The following is a 20,842-nucleotide window of genomic DNA, read 5'->3' on the forward strand; positions in this document are numbered from 1 at the left end:
AGGTGTAGAGGTAGGAATCTCTCTTGGACAGAGTTATTGGACAGAGTTCTCAATTATTTTGAATCATAAACCCAAATTGTAAGGGACTCATGAGGATCATGAAGTCCAACCCCTGGCTCCACAAATGACAACTCAAATGCAAATGGTCATAGAATCACAGAATCACTCAGGTTGGAAAAGACCTTAAAGATCATCAAGTCCAACCACGACCTAATCATCCTACCCTAACAACCCTCCACTAAATCCTATCCCTGAGCACCACATCCAAACAGTTTTTAAACACATCCAGGGATGGTGACTCAACCACCTTCCTGGGGAGTCTGTTCCAGTGCTTAACAATCTTTTCTGTAAATAATTTTTTCCTGATATCCAACCTAAACTTACCCTGGCATTATTTGAGGCTATTTCCCCTCATCCTGTCACCTGTCACTAGTGAAAAGAGACCAACACGGCTCCTGCTGTGAGCACCTTTCAGATATTGGAAGAGATCAATAAGGTATCCCCTCAGCCTCCTTTTCCCCAAACTGAGCATCCCCAGTTCCTTCAGTCGCTCTTCATAGGGCATATTCTCCAAGCTTTTCACAAGCCTCGTAACCCTTCCTTGGATCTGCTCCAACACCTCAATGGCCTATCTGTACTGAGGTGCCCAAAACTGAACACAGTACTCGAGGTGAGGCCTCACCAATACCAAGTACAGGGACAGGATGACTTCCCTAGTCCTGCTCTCCACACCATTCCTGATACCAGTCAGGATGCCATTGGCTTTCTTGTCCACCTGGGCACACTGCTGGCTCATATTTAGCTGACTGGCCATCAGTACACCAAGGTCCCTTTGGTGTCAGGCAGCTTTCCAGCCAGTCCTCCCCAAACCTGTGGGGTTGCTTGGGATTGTTGTGACCAAAATGCAGGATCCAACACACTTGTCCCTATTGAAACTCATACAGTTTACTTTGTTTCATTGGTCCAGTTCATCCAAGTCCCTCTGTAGTGCCCTTCTATCCTCAGGCAGATCAACACTCCCTCCCAACCTGGCTTCGTCTGCAAACTTACTGAGGGTGCACTCAATCCCCTCATCAAGATCATTAATAAAGGTGTTAAATAGAAGCAGCCCCAGTACCAAGCCCTCGTGACCAGCAGCCAACCAGATCTCAGTCCATTGACCACAACTCTTTGGGCCTGGCCATCCAGCGTTTCACTCAGTGGAGCGTACACCTATCTAAACCATGGGCAGCCAGCTTCTCCATGAGGATGTTGTGGGTGACAGAGTCAAAGGCTTCACTGAGGTCCAGATAGACCACATTGACAGCCTTACCCTCATCCACTAAGCGGGTCACCTTGTCATAGAACAAAATCAGGTTTGTCAAACAGGATCTACCATTCATAAACCCATGCTGACTGGGCCTGATCTCCTGGTCGACCTTTAATTGATCCATGGCTCCTGAGATTATCCGTTCCATAACCTTCCCTGGTACCAGGGTGAGACTGATAGGTCTGTAGTTCTCAGGATCATCTTTCCAGCCCTTTTTGAAGATGGGTGTCACATTTGCCAGTCTCGAGTCTACTAGGACATCCCTGGTTAGCCAGGACTGCCGAAGAATGACGGAAAGTGGTTTGGCAACCACATCTGCCAACTCCCTCAACACTCTAGGGCACAATCCATCTGGCCCTATGGATTTGTGAGTGCCCAGCTTTCAGAGCAGATCCAAACCAGTCTCATCACTAGTTATGCAGGGCCTATTCTGTACCCCATTCCTACCTGTTAGCGCAAGGAACAGTGTGCCTCGGGAACAACTAGGCTTTTAGCTGTTAAAGACTGGGGCGAAGAAGGCATTAAGTACCTCAGCCTTATTCTGATCCTTGGTCACCATGTTGCCTTCTGTATCTAACAGGGGATGGAGATTCTCCCTTTCACTCCTCTTACTGTTGTATTTATAGAAATAAATACAAGAAATACTGATGTATTTATAGAAATATTTATTGTTGCCATTTACCTTACTGGCCAAGTTCAATTCTAGCTGGGCTTTGGCTTTTCTGATTTTCTCCTGCACTGCTTCACTACGTACTTGTAATTCTCTTAAGTTGCTTACTCCCTCTTCCAATGACCATAAACTTTCCTTTCGTTCCTGAGTTCTAGCCAAAGGTCTCTGTTCAGCCAGAATGGCCTCCTTGCCCATCGGCTCATCGTCTGTGACCTAGGAATGGTCAGCTCCTGCAAATTTAAAATAACTTCCTCAAAGTTTTCTGAGCCTTCCTGGGCTCCCATGTCCTCCAGAATTATGTCCCAAAGGACTCTCTCAACCATGGTCTGAAAGAGACCAAAGTCTGCCCTCTGGAAGTCCAAGGTGGCACTTCTGCTGACTCCCCTCCATGGTTCAACCAGGACTAAAAATTTATCATCTCGTGATCACTTTGTCCCAGATGGCCTCCAACCTTTACATCCCTGCAAGACCTTCTCTGTTAACAAACAGCAGATCCATGAATGTGCTTCCCCTTGTTGGCTCCTTCACCAGCTCTGTCAGGAAGTTATCTCCCACACACTCTAGGAACCTCTGGGACTGTTCCTTTTCTGCTGTATTATAATTCCAGCAGATGTCTGGGAAGTTGAAATCCGCCACGAGAACAAGGGGTAGAGATCTTGAGACCTTACCCAACCGTCTATGAAGCACCTTATCCACCTCTTCATCGTGGTTGGGTGGCCTGTAGCAGACTCCCACAATAATGTCAGCCTTATTGGCCTTCACTTTTATTCTGACCCATAAGCCTCTTAACTCTATCATCACCATCATTAATTCCCATACAGTCACATTCTTTCTTAACACAGAGGGCTACACCACCGCCTTTCCTGCCCTGCCTGTCTCTTTTGAAAAGTTGGTAGCCATCCATCACAGCACTCCAGCTGTGTGAGTCATTCCATGATATTTTTGTGATGGCAACTATATCATAGTTTTCCGACTGCACAGTGGACTTTTGAGTGGGATAAGCCTTAATACTTCTTGACCACTCAGGTGTTTCCATATCCAGTAATGCTCCTCAGCCTCTCCACCTCCTCCTTCAGGTCAGCCATAAGGCTGAGTAAGTCATTTAGCTGGTCACATCTAATACAAGTGTCTGCATCATTTTGCACTGCGAAGGCCAGCCTATGGCACTCACTGCAGCCATAGACCTGTGCACTAGCATGTAGTTTTGGGACCTCGGACTTAACAGGGTGTGACTTATCAGCTCTGCCCTATAGCCAGCAGTGCTGGTTCCACCCTTGCCATGTTACCAGCCTGTTAACAGGTGCCCCTGTACTTATCAGGCACAGAACAGTGAGATAATAAGCTTCCTCACTGTGCAGTCACATGAAATGGTGGCTTATGGCTTCTCCACATTTGAACAGTCCTCATGATACACACACAGACTCCTCCTCTCCATGCCCAGCGTTGCTGCCCTCCCTGAGGCTTTTAGTGAGGGTGGTGGTGCAGTTGTCATTACATCTCTGAAAGGGCAGTTCACCTAAAATTCTTATAGCCAAACTCTGCAGTGCTGCCTTCAAAGCAGCATGCAGAACAGTGTGATATGGTTGTGAATTAATCCAGCAGCAGCTCAGCACTACAGATCTGCTTGCAGACCTTCCAAGTGTGATGTGGGAGAGAATAAAAAAAAAACAAAAACAACACAAAGTAGAACTCATGGTTTGAGTTAAAAACTATATACTAAGACAGAAAAGGCAGGGAAAAATAGTGGTAACTATAAAAATGTATTTGGGTTCAGAGTCTCATCCAGCCAGTCCATACCAGCATGTCAGCTGAGCAAGGGAAGTTCTGATGAGAGGAGCATTGATTGTGACATGCTAGAAAAGGAAGAGAGGCCATGGTCATTTGCTGATGTGAGGAGGTGTGGGAGAAATATGCAGGTCCCCTGAGAGACCCTCCCAGCTGCCCAGGGCAAGGAGTGCCCACACTTCCCACCTCTGCTGCTGCAAGTGCATCTCTGGGGTCCTCTGGCTGCTTGTTCCTTCTGACTGAGACGTGTCATAATTTATATTTATATACATTTATGAAGCAAGTGATGCACAGCCTGGGCTGATACCAGGGCATGGGGAGAGCACATTGAAGTGCTGACTCAAGTGATAGCAAATTATTGTATGCATTGTTGATACATTGGTTTTAAGATTTCTGGAAAAAAAAAAGCATACTTTTTTTTTTATTGTTATTTGTGACTCCAATTTCAGCCAAAATACCTGCCAATTTGCAAATGGAATGCATGATGTTGCAGTCAGATATTCAACTCAAAAATTTAATTGTGGCTCTTTATCAGACTCTCACCTGAGAGATACGCCTTGCTTCACAACGATGCCTTATTCATGTAAGTACTATGGGGGGAGGAGAGGGGGAAGAAAAAAAAAAAAAAATTGTGGACATCTGTTTCCAAGGATGAAGCACAGGAAGAATAAGATTTCATCAAAAATCCCCGAGGAAGACTTTGAGAGCTCACTGAGAATTGCAACGCCTGCCATTGAACCAGACTGATTGACTTCACAAAACATGGTCGAATATCCCACTTTTTTTTTTTTTTCCTTTTTCTCTCTTCACGATTTAATTAAAAATACATGTGCTTTCTTCCTAATATACTTTTATGATATAGAGCACAAGTGTCAAAACTTTTGGCATGCCTGGGCCACACTGAACAAAGAGTTGTCTCAGGCCACATACAAAATACATAATATAACTAAAGTACTACTGAAAATTATTTTCATGTGTGCTGACATCCACTGTTTGGCCTCCATAAAAGTTCAGCAAGCAACCCATAAATATCAGTGGGTGCCATTGTTTCCACCTGGAGGAATTCAGTGACACACCTTTGCTTCATGCATCCTTCTACGTCAGATGCCATTCTGTCAGACTGCCCCTCTGCTGCCATCTGTCCCATGGCAACAACATGCAATGGGATATTGGTGGGAAGGTCCAACCTGCTGTACTACCAACGTCTGCCTCTGACACTCTGAGCCAACATCATAAAATAGGAGGCATTACTTTCAGAGCAGTCCTTGTACCACTGCTAGTTGAAGGATACACAAAGATTTTAATGAGAATAAACTTACAATTAACGACACTCAACCATGCAATCAAAGATAAAATGTAATTCTATATGAGGTTAGCCAAAATCCCATGGGGGAGCCCACACTTTATTCTGCGGTTAGCCCTGATTTCATGTGTTAATAACACGAATGGCTGTTGTTGGTCAGCTCTGGAAAACAGAATTTCCTTTGAGGTGCAGGCTCACTCTGGCTGTGTTTTGACCTATGATTTGTAGGTTACTGATGCTTAAATTACTATGTTTTACAACATGCAACTATGCTTTACTCTCGAGCTTTTATTTTTGCACTTACTGTCTGTGCTGTTTTTTTTTTTCCTAACATACCCATTGCTCATCATATCCCGCATAAACAGAACAGCAAATTCATTGCACACCACATTACAGGAATATCCTTCTGTATGTACATTCGACAGTCTGCTTCATGTAGTTTTGTTGTGCGGGCTTTTTTTTTTTTTTGCTACAGTTCATAATCTGTACCATTGGTAACAGTAATAACAAGGAATTATTTGAGACCCCTGCAATTTGCAGATGATCAAACAGGGAGTGAGGACATGTCAAGACTAATCTCAGCTCTCTAATTTTCCCCAAGAGCCTGTGGAAATCCTTGATTCCCTCTCCCCATCTGCTTTGCAGAGACAAAATTAATTGCTGACAGGCAGCCCAAGGTTCAGTTATTAACCACAAAGCATTTCAAAAGAGTGATATTCTCAAGCTTAATAAGCTTGAAAATGCCAAATGCTGCACAATTCTGCCTCCTTCACACTCCTTCAAACAGGGAATATTATTTTGGGGATGGCGCTGCTGGAGGGTGGTGGATATTTGTCTTGCTTGTTACGTATGAAGCAACAATATCTCATCAAAATGATATAGATCTCTCTGAAATGAAGTTGGACATCAGTCAAACTATTCACTGTCGTTCAAGAGTCTTTTCCAAATGGAGTTTTATTTTCTTGGCTCACTAGTTAACACAGATGAAAATAACTATGAAAAATGGATGTCACTGTGTTTTGTGAAATGGTGGTGCCAGAGGCTATTCAAAAGTCAACAAGCAGTACCTGCAGGGAGACTGGTACATCCTTTGTAACAGTAACAGTGTCTTGACTACAAAAGGAAAACAAAAAATAAACAGCTTGTCTACTCTTCTTGTCCAGTCCAGTCAGAATTATGAAATATGTACTGCAAAGAAGTTCCATTATGGTGATACACATCAAATTTATTGAAAGTACTGAGTCATTTAGCCCATAGAATAACAGGAACAGTGTAAAATTGAGTGTTATTTGTCTGACAGTGCAGTTTTGTTCATTACCTGGAAGACAACAGTGCCACCGTGTGTTACCATAGTTTGAATTATTCACAAATTAGTCAGAGAAAACATTTCCTACTTCTTTCACTAAAATCAGGTTCAGTAGGATTTGAAATCTTTATTTTATCTTTATTATTATATGAAAACTGATGGACTAGAGAAGAGGTACCCAGACCCTAAATCCCCCAGCAGAACTGGATCCACACCCAGTTTTCCATATCCCCAGGGGGTGGGAACGCACGGCCTTCCTCCTCTTGCACATGGTTGCAAATGCTATTGGGCACTGCTAGTACCATACTTTGCAAGGTTTTACAAAAACACAGTAAAAATACACTTCCAATACACAACACTATGTATTAGGAAACACCAGAGTATACAGACAGGCAAGATGCTGATGTCAATACTTTTCCAGCAAAATATTGGTGTTATTCTGGCAAGTGCTTATGACTGCAAAGAAGCACACCAACCCCTAAACTTTAAGGGCTCCTACTACAAAGTTCATCTATCTCACGCTAGATCTTGGGCATTAGGAAACATTTAGGCACTTTCTTCCTAAGAAGCCATTGAGCTTGTGGCAGAACATAGATCCTTGGAGGGAAGGAGCTCAGAGCATCTTCTGTTAAAACATAAATGTCATCCGTCCTTTTGCTTTGAGGAGGCATTTACTGCTGCTTTAACTGTTCTGGTTCAGAAGTTAACAGTGATCATTTCCACCACCTTGCTCCTCTCCCTTCTAAAGTCAGGCAAACTAACCTGTCTTAAACCTGAAAATCTAAAACCTGCATGCCGTCAACAGGCAGAATAACAAGAGACTTGATAATGCACTGCTAAACACCCCAAAATCCAGATCCAGATGTTTTCATTCAAAAATGAATCAAGGCAGCAGTACTGAAACAAGAAACCATCTGTTCGTCATTCAGCATCTCCTTGGCACAGCTGCCCAGAGAAGCTGTGGTGCCCCATCCCTGGAGGCACTCAAGGTCAGACTGGATGGAGCCTTGGGCAGCCTCAGCTGGTGGGGGGCAGCCCTGCCCATGGCACAGGGTTGGGGGGCCTTTAAGGTCCCCTCCAACCCAATCATTCTGTGATTATTCATCATGTGTTCTCACCACTTGGCATCAGAATCACCTTTGATCCCATGTTCCTTCAGTGAAGCTGTTTACCTTTGAGTACAACTAATACATTCTTATATAAATAACAATTTCTTCATCACGTCGATCAACTTTGGAAAGCCATTACATACCTTATTCCTGTACTCCTTTACATGCATATAAGGCAGGTTAGAGGCAATGACAGTTTAGGTAAAACAAGAGTTTCCCTTCTCCAAGTCTCACTCCTATAGCCTACATTTAAATAGATATGAAAATGTATTTATTAAATTAAGGAATAGGTAAGTGGTTTGAAATTAATAGAGGTTAACTTTCAAAACTGTAGTCATCCAGCTATGCTATGAGACATCGCAATAAATAAGGTTAAACAGTTCTTCAGTGACTATGTACTTGCCATTTCTAACTGTACTCCTAAAGTTAAGATTTCCTCATATCCCAGTGTGCTGTCAGTATGAGAGAAGTTTTTCCTTCACATATTACATAAGTAATAGAAACAGACTTCAAAATGGTTACATTCCAGCTTAAATATACCGCATATTGCTGATTAGTCCACAGTGTCTAGTATGTCATGAGATGCCTTGGGATTATCTTCCTTATGGAACCAACACTCACTCTAGGCAAGTGTTCCATCCAGAAATAAACATTTGTCAACCTACGCTGCACGATAGAATGACATCTGAGCAATGATCCTATGCAAATTCCACAATGAAAGAAATAGCAGATGCATACAATAAGCAGAAAATACTATTAGAAATTAATCAGTTCAATTATGAACATGATTTGCTACTTGTTAGACAACTCAGTTGTATTGAATTCACTTCCTTTTATTGCAGTGACATCCCCATGGTACAAAGTATTAACTGCAATAGTTACATTAAAACATTAGAAAAGCATTTGTGTGTGACAGTTACAGTACAGTATCAAATATTACATCTTCAAACCAAGTGGGTCATTACCCACAAATGCTCAAACCTTTAAATTATTTTCAGTTATTTTTAAATATGCAATGTCAGAAAAGCATATAAAAAGAATGTATGTAAAAGGAAACCTAAATACAAATACAGAGTGAGCAAATAAATAATTGATTTTCTCCAGCTACTGCTGTCTTCCTAAATCCATACAAAGAAACCTAATCTATAGAAAGTATGAATTTCCATGTATCAGTGATATTTCATTTTTCAAGTAATTAACCACGATTGGAACTTAACTAAATTTGGTGTCAGAATCAAAGCAGGAGTGACTGCCACTAACTAACATTTGTTGCTAACAATCACTACTAACTATTGAAGTTTTAGCGTAGCAAATAATCTCGAAAGTTGACCTCATGCCTAGCGTTAGTGGACTTCTGAGAGTGCATATGTGAAAAGCATCCTATAGTATTTCACAGACATCACTCTAACTATCCCCATATGCATATTTAGATATATTTTATATAATTTTATACACATATATGCATGTATACACACACTTCATTTGGTTTCTGTGTTACAGATCACAAGCAATGGTTTCCTGAATGGGCAAAAAAAACTTTTAAATAATTGTACCTGTGCACAATTTTTCTTTTTTTTTTTTCTTTTAAGATAGCAGCACTAAGTCTATGCCTTACTGTCTGTTCAAAAAAGCATAACTCACAAAACAAGAATAAACATGGCAATGATTCCACATTCACAATGTGACATTCGTATTTCCCAAAAACCATAGTGAAACCTGTAATTAATTAATTTTGATATCCACCCCTCACTTAGAAGGAAGTAGATCTTTTACTGCAGACTGTCTTACCATAATTTTTACTATAAGAAGCTGGGTTCATGCTGGCATCAGTTATGTCACACTTAGCAGCAATACATGCATGTTCTTGTTTAGGCAAAATGATTGAATAGACTTAAATCCAACTGATGGAAATAATGGAAACAATTTTGTAGTTCACCAAGAAACTGACAGTGTATACTGCACTGTGTAGAATATATATATATTTATCTTGAATCATAACTTGAAGCTTTATGTTGCCACACAATGACTAATCTTTTTACTCTTCAAAAGGAACAGTTACATTTTAATTTGATCTCGTATTTAGCATAATACAACTTTTCTGTGCATCCTTAAATGAAAGTCACTGAAGCACTGGAAAACTGATCTCTTAGCATGTCCGACGCTAATATCAAAAGCTTGTGAAATGTTTTTAGGCAATTCTTTCTATCCAAAATGTTTAGGAATTTAAAAAACAGCTCATGTTACTAACCTCCATATAAAGGCCCAAGTGTAATTTCTTGTGTAGGTGTTCATATAGTAGACTAAATATGAAGTTGTCAAAATACACAATGAGAGGGCACACAAGATTGGCAGTTTCTTGATTGAACATATAAAATGTATAAAGTAGAATGTATGGAAAAAATCTAACCTGGCAGATGATCAAACCTGAGTATATTTTAATAAGACTAGGTATATTTTCTGACAACTGAATGAATTGACTAAAAACATCTCCTCCGGTAACTAGTGGTCCTTTTAACCATTTGTAGAGAAATGCAAGAGAATGTTAGCTTTTGCTTTTTTTCTTTTTTTTTTTTTTTGGATAGCAAGATTCCACATAGTGTTTACTGTTTTCTGTTAGATAGTATCATGTTGCTCATATTATCCCCATTTAAGCCTTAAGTTGAGTTTTATTTCAAAATAAGTTCTAAGTGACACCAAAACATCAATAGGCCAGGAACTAGGACAGGTCCTTTCTTCCAATTTTAAGGAGATGAATGGCCTTAGTCTGTAAGATGAATTGTTTCATACTAGAACTATGGATTTATACAGCATCCTTCACCACCACTAGCTAACTTTATAGCTATGTATTTCAGACTAACGCCAAGAAAGAGCACAATGTCAAATTTGAGAAATAGGATCCTCTCTGACAGCACAGTTTTATTTTGAAACAGAGCTAAATTTTGTAACAGTTAAAGGAAAACAAAGTCAAGACAACATCAAGGATTTGTCTTTGTTCAACTGACCTGCCTCAATTCTCGCCTTTATTTATAATCTAACAGATATAATAATTAATTAAAAAAAAAAAAATCAACAAAACTTTCTGACAATAGAAAACATACAGTACTACGAACTAATAACTCAATGGAAGACTAAAAAGCAGCATTCATCTTTACTGTAATATGGAAGAGACTAAAAACTAAAGAAAGTCTGATCTAAAGTCTTAGTTGAAGGCAGATTTTGACATTCTATATAAATTTACAAAGTAGGATGTATGGATGAGATTTGGTTAATTTCAGAAGGCACCTCAAGGCTAAAAGGCTTTTATAAATCTATAATCCTTTCATTGATTAAAAATAAAACACTTTTATTGCTGCTATTCAAATAGCAAACAAAAAGCTTGCCTTGTTCTTCAGTCTAACAAGGAATCCTCCCCCATTAAGCAAGATTAAATTACAGAAAATATAGAATAAAACTGAAGATGTCACAACTATAGAAATACATTGACTTTCCTTGTGTGCTTTCAAGTCAGTGAAATAGTGAAAGAAGAGTCACTTTTTGCCTTTGTGATGTTAATAATCTATAGACCACATCAGTCACTCTTCCCAGGGCACTTAAGTACCATGTCCTTACAGCTGTCTCATGTGCAGTATCTTAGGAATAGAAGGTAAGAACGCTCTGATGATTCCCACGAACGAGAAGAATTGGTGGCAGATCTTTCGAAAGAGCTTCTAACCAGGCCATGTAGAGTGCACTAGAAACTGCACCTTTTCGTGCAACTGGCAGACTCCTAAAGTTCACATTAGGGAAAAACAAACAAACAAACCAAAACAACACATTATTTATCATATGACAATGAAAGTACAATTCTGCAAAGAGACAGACATAAAGACAAGTTTCCTAACCTTTCTGGTTTTTGCTTTTTTCCTCAGAATTCAGTCAGTAAGTTAAAGAGCTTGTTATCTTAAACAACAACAGGCTCTATCCACACCTCACTTTTGGCCTTCTACCATTATCTAATATTCAAGCAGCTTAATTCTTCTTAGTTTGAAGAACTTATTACTACTCCAGATTTTAAGATTTTAAAAAGCTTTTTTTTTTTTTTATATGATCCTACATTGGTGCAGCCTTCTCACAGTCATTCCAAAACATCCATGCTATTTTCCTTCAAACAACTACTTTAAGTCTATTTGCCTTGTTCTAACTTTATCTTAACATGGTACCACAAGCAGTCTAACCAAGGACCAGTATTAGAATCGGTGCCATCAAAACAAGGCAAAGCATTTTAGTAAACAGGGCTTTCTCACTGAAAGGCAGTGAGGCAGCCATTTGCCATCCAGACAATCTCTCCAGAGAGGTTTGCTGTCTGCCAGAGGGACCACATTAATGATATCAAGCAGCTACCTGGCACAATAAAGCCAGAGGACTACTATCCACTCCTACTTTTTCAAAGTAGATCACATTAGCTGCAACAAGGATATTACTTAATATTGGAAGAAATCTTATGGCCCTTGGAAAGATTTTGAAGGGATAAGGAGCACAGGTAGTGTCCACGTCTGTCACCCTAGCTGGAGACTGGGACCCAGGTAGGAGGAGGCAAATAGACCATGTAAATGAACAGCTGAGCAGATAGTGCCATTCTCATGGCTTTGGATTCTATTGTCTTGGACACCTTCCAGAGACAGGTCATGTTAACAACGGATGGGACAAAACCTACTGGCCAGGTAGGGCAACAGTGTTCTGGACAGCAAGCTGACTGCACTGACCAGAAGTTAAACTAGACTTGACAAGGAAGAGGATATACTTGTGTGACAGAGAAGGGCCAGGGAACACTGTCACATTAGAAACCAGCAAGAAAAAAAAACCTCAGAATTGTCCCAAAGGAACTGGGGGTGGGGGGGTTCTCTAAGAAGGTAGCTTTAATGCCTCTACACCAACACATATAGCTTGGAAGATAAGCAGGATAAGATGGAACCTCAGGTACAGTTAGAAAACTCTGACTTAACTGCTGTCACAGAAACACAGTGGGACAAATTATACAACAGGAACACTGTACTGACATTTGCACATTTTTTTTAGAAGCGATAGGCAGGGCACAACAGGCAGAGGAGCTGCTTATGTTAAGAAGTGGATAGAATGCAGAGAACTGCCTCTCAAACAGCCATGAACAGGTTGAGAGCTTGTGGGTTAAAGTTAGGAATCAGATCAAAATGGACTTCTGATGATCAGGTCTATTGTAGGTTGCCTGATCAAGGGGAGCTTGTGGATGTGGTAGTCTTGCTTCAGCTACAAGAAGCATCACATGCACAGGCTCTCATGTTGATGGAAGACTTCAACAATGCAGATATCTGCTGGGAAAGCAATACGGTGAGATGAAAGCAACCCAGGAAACTCCTGGCATCTGCCACGGACAATTTCCAAATAGGGAACAGAACAACTAGAGGTGAAGCATTAATGGACCTTGCTCAACAATGCAGATGACTTCCTTAAAGAAGTTGAGACCAGGGGCACTCTGTGCTGTAGTCAATGCTCTGGTTGAGTTTTGATCTCTAGGAATACAGGCTTGGCAAAAAGTAGAGTTCAGGAACTTGAACTTCAGGAAGGTGAACTTCTGGCTGTTTTAGGAATTACTGGATGAGATTTCCTGAGATTTCTCCTATGGACAAAGGAACAGAATAGAGCTGGCAACTCTTTAAGGACACCCTTCTGACAGTACATGAGTTTTCCATTCCTATATGTTAGTTTCATTCCTATACGTTAGAAATCAAGCAGAGGAAGCAGGATGTCAGAATGGCTCAACAAGGACTTGCTCGTTAAACAGATGAGAAGGAAATGCATAGGTAGTGGATGCAGGAATGTGTGGACTGGGAATAATATAGGGATGACATCCAGATGTGCAGAGATGGGATCAGGAAAACCAAGGCAGAGATGAAATTGAATCTGGCACGGGATGTAAAAAATAAGGTATCCTATAGGTACAGCGGTCAGAAAACCATGGCCAGTAACAGTATATTCCTTTAATAAATGAGAACTGGCAACAACAGAAATGGAGAAGGGTGAGGTTCTCAGCAAGTCGTTTGCCTCTGTCTTCTCTGGCAGCCAGGTTTCCCACACCTTTCACATCCCTCAACCTCTATGCAAAGATTAGGGGAGCAAAATGCCTCCTGCTGCAAGTGAAGAACAAGCTCAAGACCACCTGATAACTAAACACATACAAGTCTATCAAGGCTCCATGACATGCACCCCAGGGTCCTTCAACAATGTAGTGATTGCATCAGTGAAGAAAGGAAGAATAACATGGATATAAATGTTGGATTGTTCAGTGAACAAGGAATTAATTGGATGGTTATAGCCAGATGGCTGTGGTCAGTGGCTCTATGTCCAGGTGGAGGCTGATCACAAGTGGTATCTCCCAAGGGTCTGTCTTGAGACTGGTGCTCTTCAATGCATTTATCAGTGGGATTGAGCGAGCCCTCTGCAAGTTTGTAGATGACACCAGTCTGAGTGGTGCAGTTGTTGATACAATAAAAGGAAGGGATGCTATTCAAAGGGACGCTATTCAAAGGGACCTGGACAAGTCTGGGAAGTGAGCTCAAGAAAACCTAATGAGGTTCAAGAAAGACAATTATAAGGTGCTGCACTTGGGACAATCCCAGATCCAGATGCAGACTGAGAGAAGAACTCATTGACAGCAGCCCTCTAAAGAAAAATTTGGGAGTTTTGGAAGACAAAAGGTTTATTTTTGCAGTCTAGCTCCGTAACTCTAAAGTGTTGTAAAATATTTCCAGCATATCTTCTTATTTCTATAATTCAATCTTATGCCTTGGCATTTTTCCTGACCTGTATTTATATATATTTATAGTTCATATTAGAATTCTATATTAATTAGAATTAATTAGAATAACAGTAAAAATCATTTACTTACATTACAATTACGTTAGCTGTACTTGAGTGTTCTTTGAGCAACTCATTTAGCCTGATCTGCCGATAAGTCTGTAATGAAAATGAAATTTGTTAGGAAAAGATCTTCTAGAAGCTAAAAAAAAAGTTCATTCACTTCAAAAAAAGGTAAAAACAGTTATGGTTAATTGGTATGAATTATTTCTAGAAAGTGTGTACTTTCTACTCAGTTTGGCAACCTTTTCACTTTCCTTAAATATCTATGACTCCAAGGCTTAGGTTGAGAAAATGTGAAAGCTTAAAATAAACCAAGTACCACGAAAGCCAACTTCAATACAGTCTTGCTACTAATAGTATCATTCTCTAAAGTCCTGGAAGCAAGAGCCCTTGTGCTCTCAAGGTTTGTACAAGGTATCTTGTACACTCAGAGCAAGGAGGCATTTCAGAAGTGATCCTGATCTTTAGGAACGTATTTCCTTTTTTATCACTCTGTCCTTTCCCAACATCTTCTGCTGAAGATGTTCCTCCCATTCCTCCTACTGTCAATTTCTTTCTTAGCTTGTATTCACAGTCATCTGCAGGTCTCTCTTCTGTCAACTAACTTGCAATAAACATTCATTATTAGCTACTTCTTATAGTTTTGCTGTTCTCAGCTCAGCTTAGGTCTCTTCCTGGCCTGCTAGCTGCAGTAACAAATATGCTATCAGGAGGAAGTGGATAAGTTACTGCTATGATCTCATTTAAAAAGTTTTGCGGGTAAGAAAGGAGAGACAGCAAAGGATCTATAAGAAAACTATTAAGTTTTTTCCTCAAGTATCTTTGTAATATGCAGTTAGTAGGTCCTGCCATAAGCTGCCAGCCTATCTGTATCTACATGCTGTTTAAATCCTTGCTTTTTACACTAGCAATGCAGCATGACCTATCGCTCCCATTTATTCTCTACTGCAAATCCTCAGAGAATTTGAAAAAATTCAGGAAGCAGAAAATAAAATTATGGGTGGAATATCTTTAAGAGCTTCCGCTTCCAAATACTGAAATTTTAATCAGTCTGTTTTCAGATTCTTGTCTGTATCTGCATCCTCTTATAGGATGCAGCTTAAGTCTCCTCTACAGAAGCTCTGGAAAAGGAATCTTTCTGGAGTGTACAGCGCACAATCACTTGATAAAAACATCACATCTTTAAACATCCACTAAAACCACTAGAACACTAAAAACTAGGTAGGTAGTGTTTTTGTTTTTTAAACAATGAAGCACTGAAGGGTAGACTCAGCTCAACTAAACAAAAAAAAAAAGCAACAGTTTAGGCCCACAATCATAAAATGCACCTTTTTTTTTTTTTTTTTTTTTTTTACCATAAGTGATCCCCCTCAGTGGATTTAGATGCTTTCTACTACTTACTCATGAAAGCAACTACAGAAACACAAAATAGCAATAATCAGCCAGATGGTATTACATGCATAAATACAGTAGAAAATAAAGTTTTATTGTTTAATGCAACATGCTGAAGAATACAGAACCTTTGTTTTATAAAGCTCAAGTTCATTATCTGTTATCCTCCATGGTTCACCCTCCTTCATCTTATCTGCAACTTCTTGCTCTTTATCATCTTCATGAAGTCTGAAAGGCTCTATCATTTCTTCAAAAGCTGCAATACTATAACAATCAAGTGAACAGTCGTTAAAACAGATATGGCACTACTGTGTCAAAAATGACTTTCATGCTATTAGACAAAGTTTGATTGACATGTAAAACCTGAGCAAACTGTCTGCACTTGTAATATTGAGTCAGCTACTTATATATGTCATAATTAAGGTAAAAACAGATACTGCAGTATAACTTCAATTAGTGACTTTCATTGTTTTTTGGGTGCAAATGTAGTTTTAGACAGTTTAAAAGAAACCAATGAGTTTTGCTAAAGAATTTTACTATAGTTGTTCCAAAGCTGATGACTACTTACTGTGTAAGTCTTTCTAAGCTATAACAATTTCCAAATTAAGTTTGAAGAGGAATTTACAGGTCACAAACAAAAAAGCCCTAAACTACTATCAGGCCTCATACTACTGCCATTAGGACTTCAGCTTTGTTTTCATTCTGCTCTTTTCATCTTCCCTTAACACTCTAAAAGTGGCATTCAACTGCAAATAAGCAGTGCAATTTTGTTTCCTCTTTGTTAGTTTTTATTTTTCAAGAATATAAGCTCTCATTTTGAAACTACTTGGATGCTATTATCAACAGCTTTAAAAGAAAACCTTCTCAAGGCCAGAAGGGTATTGATTTCTACTCAAAGCAGATTACTGTAATGCTATAATGGGATGGAAATAACTTCAATAATAGTGGGGTGGCAAAGTCTTTGGCTGCAGCAAACAAGAATGAACCCTAATGCAGCAGCCGTAGACACAGAAATGAAGGAAAAGGGCTGCTTACCTTTGGAAGGCCTCAGGTAGACAGGGAACTCCTAGGAGAAACACCCTGCTCTTTATTGCCAACCCTTAAATGAGGCCAGCATCCGCCCCTTCCAGTCACTTAGGTGACTTGCATGCACCTGAGCTCCCCTGGGTCAGCCCTGCCTTCTCACCAGGTGCTCAATCACCGATTCAGGCCCTGACTTAGCATTTCAACTTCTTAGGGTAATTTACAATTATCCTACTTTCTCCACCCACTTACAATACTTTAACAGTAAGGTAAGGCTGCTGCACATTATGAAATGTAACTTATCTTTTTTTTTTTTTTTAATATAAAGAATTCAAGACACTACCCTGCTTCTATGGTTGAAAATTTCTGTACAGAAAGTTCAAAAATCACTAACACTATTCAGTATATATAGTAATATCAGAATATATTTACACCTAAGGATCCATGCAGTTATACTGGAACTCACTCCCCCATTAACAGTACTCTATTACCTCTAATGTTTTCAGCACTGTATAAATATTCTTTTTACTTAATTTACAGCTACTGTTAACTCAAATTGGATTCCTTAATAAGCTTCTGAATTTACTGTAGAGAACATTCTCAAAGAGAGGAAAAATGATCTCAGAAGAAAGAACTCATTAAACACTTCAATGAAATAATTTGATGAAATAAATATAAATGAAATAAAAAAAATAAAAATGAAATAATGAATATGAATATGAAATAAATGAAAATGAATGAAATAAAAATGAAATTAAAAAAAAAGTTCACACGAAATTCTACAGTCTCAATTTCTTATACACTGTCTCTTAGTTTACAGTAGTGGAATCCCAAGAATGAAGACAACAAACATACGAGAGCACTAGGAGTACTCTAAAACTCTACCGTTTTAGATATTTGATATATTCCACATAATTTGTATTTTTTTTATCTTAAAAATCAGTTTTCACATATATAAATAGTTACAAGTCCAAGCTAATGTAAAACTAAAAAAGGAAAAACAGATCAGACTATTTGAAGATGAAGTTTCATTACATTTAACTAAGCACCCGAATAAGACTAAGAATTTACATTTTTGCAAGTATTTCTCTTTTTAAAAGAAGATTTTTCCAGATTTCTAGCAACTGGACAACTTCAAATTTAATGTAACGATCTAAGTGCTCAAGATCTGGAAAATAAGACATTGTCAGTTCTTAGATGCAAGAGTTTTTGCTTAGTTTACTTTCTATGTAAATTAGATTTCTATGTAGGCACCAGATGTCATACTGCCTTCTTTATCACATTTATTATGTTGGAAACAACTCTATATTCTATTCATGAAATAGCTTAAGAACTCAAAAACAAGCTGGGTTTTTCTGAGACTTACTTTTCTTTCTTTGGCTTAGTATTAATATCCCCAAGAACCATAATATCTGAGAAGTCTATCCGAAACTTGCTGAGCAGGGTAGCCATCCTGTACAAAACAAAGCCTTAATGCATATTCAAATTTTTCCCAGGGTAAACAGGTAAGTATTTGGTAATAAAAACATTTTTTCAAAAAGGCAACTTAAAGTGTGACATTGTCTGACTCGTACTGCTATAAACCTGGCATACTATTAAGAAATTAACAACAAACTAAGTGTTTTTAAACATAAGAACTTTTCCCTTTAAGTCTCTCTTCAAGCTCTCCCAGGAAGTTCTTTAATTAGAAACTAGAGAAAAATGTTACTGCTAGACTGCTGCAGAAATAGTATTTTGAGGTAACACGCCCAACACTATTTAGTAGCAATGGAACATTTTTATGGAGAGGAGAAATGAAATATGGTTACACCTCTGATAAAAACAACTAAAAAAGCTACTAAGAAGAGTCTCACTTGTTCTTCAAGCATTTGAACTGAAAATTTTGAAGGTAAACTTACGCTCTTCTGTCATGATCAATCCTGTTTATTTTTCCACCAATGAACACTCTTATCTTACACTCTTTCCATTTTTTCTTGGTTGTAATAAGATATGGAATCAACAGTGTCAAACCTGCATTTTGATCAGAATTTAGGAATGTGTCAGAAAATATAGTTTCATATGAGAATTTAACAGTAGCTTGTATATATACACCATCTGAAGAGCATTTATTAAGAATTAGTTTTAAATTACTTCGCCTTAATAATTCTTTTCAACAGTTTTAAAATATGAAGTACATTACCTCCATCATCAAAGAGCCACCAGACATCAATATTGCTTTTGCCCTGTTTCTTCTGAAACTGACTACTAGCATCAAGAAGCCTTTGGTCAGCCAAATTTAAAGGAGAAGATCGGCTCTTCGAATCTGAGGGAAAAAAAAAAAAAGTGTTGATTTTTAAGTGTTTTGGTTAATAATATCAAAAATCAAATAAGATTTTAATATTTTTGCAGACTCCCCATATTTTTACTTAAACCATTATCCCCCTCGCTGCAAATTTAAATTGAATGGATAGATACTGACCTACATTTAAGGAGCCTGCAAACTCCCAAGTTCAGTAGTTAAAATTTAAATCTCTTAATCATTTTGCAGACATTTGACAAAGGATTGCAAGATCTTGATATACTCATTGGACAATTAATTTCATACATACTTCAGAGCCTTAAGCGATATACTGTTGCTACCTCTTGCATATGACAGTATTTCTCCGAAATTCATGGTATTTGCTTGTAAACTAGCATGTCCAACTCTTTATCCTGAGTTGGAAAGGACTCACAAGGATGATCAAGTCCAAACCCTGGCTCCACAAACGACCACCCAAACACAAATGGTCCTTCAGCTGCAGCAGCTCAGGGCCGTGCCCACCACCCTGTACATCTTGTTCCATGCCCACCACCCCCTGGTGCAGACCCTTTTCCTGACCCCCAGCTGCCCCTCCCCTGACACAGCTCCATGCCGGTCCCTCGGGCCCTGATGCTCAGCACTGATCTTTCCTCAAATTCTTCTTCTTTCAAGTGGACAAAAGAAAAGCTCGTTCTAGATGTCAAAAATCACCTGCAAAAAGTAATTTAATTTGTGCTAGGCTCTGAAACACAAAACAGTTTATTTTTTTGCAATGATGTCATTGGATTGAAGATGACAACATTGGCTTTTTCAATTACATTAATACATGAAAACGTATTTTAAAGTAACAACTAAAAAGATAAAGTCAAATTAACTCCCTCCCCTTAGTTAAGAGTCTAGTTTTAACAAGAACAAGGAGTTTGAACATTACTCATGTCCTTATTTTATTCTGAAATTTAGAGTACATCTGTAACTGACTTATTAGTATTCTACCTTACTACATACTGTTTCTCTAAACTGCCATCTTGTGGTTTAAGATGTAATTTCACAGTATGTTATTAAAACAAGGGTTTCTAGATGTTGAAATTATGAAGGAAACATCAAATAGGATAAGATGCTTCTTAGGTAAGGCAAAAAACCTGCACTTAATTCTCAAAAAAATCTAAAATAAACCAGGTGAAAATTCACCTCTGAAAATGCTGTTTATTTGAATGATTACTTCACAGTATTTCAGATGTTAATCTCACAGATCGGCTGCATTATCCTTTGCTTTGTGAACTACTGAACAATTCAAATAAAGCAACAATTATAGCTTCAGAAGACGACTGAATAGACCAATGAGGCACTTCCACTACATCATTAATACTTCTACTGTGCCCAAACCAAGTGAGGTCTCAAATACTTAAGACATGAATAACTTAGCAGGCTCCTGAACACAACCTAATCCCCATAGATGAAGCACGTTCCAAAGCAAATATGAAGAAACAAATTGAGCTTGTATGGCTGATATTTTCCTGTCTTTCAAATATGTGTAGGATGGAGTAGAAAAGGAAAACTGAAATTAACAATGTGAAAGTATGATTTAACAAAAAGGTGAAAAATGCCTGCCTTTTTTCAACAGTGGTTGTGTTGGAGTCTTTCCATCCTCGTCCTCCTCTGGAAGATTTTTAAAGATACAAAATAAAAAGGTTAATATCCTTTGTGATGTTAATGAAAACAGTATAAGTGTATAAAAAAAAGGAAAAGAAAAATGCAAAATGAAGTGGATTTTCATACAAAGAAAAGCACACAAGT

At 38.7% G+C, this 20,842-nt stretch overlaps 1 protein-coding gene across 2 annotated transcripts in view; it reads right to left on the bottom strand.

Annotated features, from left to right (window-relative positions):
- Positions 1–8,294: 8,294 nt before the first annotated feature.
- SLC12A2 (solute carrier family 12 member 2) overlaps positions 8,295–20,842 on the bottom strand; it is a 59,670-nt gene continuing 47,122 nt past the window's right edge. For both annotated transcript variants that reach the window (XM_085214546.1, XM_085214545.1), the window contains exons 21-27: positions 20,657–20,704; positions 18,950–19,072; positions 18,669–18,780; positions 18,137–18,223; positions 15,876–16,011; positions 14,384–14,451; positions 8,295–11,248 (exon numbers count right to left, since the gene is read on the bottom strand). In XM_085214546.1, the coding sequence (XP_085070672.1) occupies positions 11,113–11,248; positions 14,384–14,451; positions 15,876–16,011; positions 18,137–18,223; positions 18,669–18,780; positions 18,950–19,072; positions 20,657–20,704 (710 nt within the window). In that variant the 3' untranslated portion in view covers positions 8,295–11,112. The remainder of the gene's footprint in view (positions 11,249–14,383; positions 14,452–15,875; positions 16,012–18,136; positions 18,224–18,668; positions 18,781–18,949; positions 19,073–20,656; positions 20,705–20,842) is intronic.

This window comes from Meleagris gallopavo, chromosome Z (genome assembly GCF_905368555.1).
Source record: "Meleagris gallopavo chromosome Z, MGAL_WU_HG_1.1, whole genome shotgun sequence".
Classification (NCBI taxonomy): Eukaryota; Metazoa; Chordata; class Aves; order Galliformes; family Phasianidae; genus Meleagris; species Meleagris gallopavo.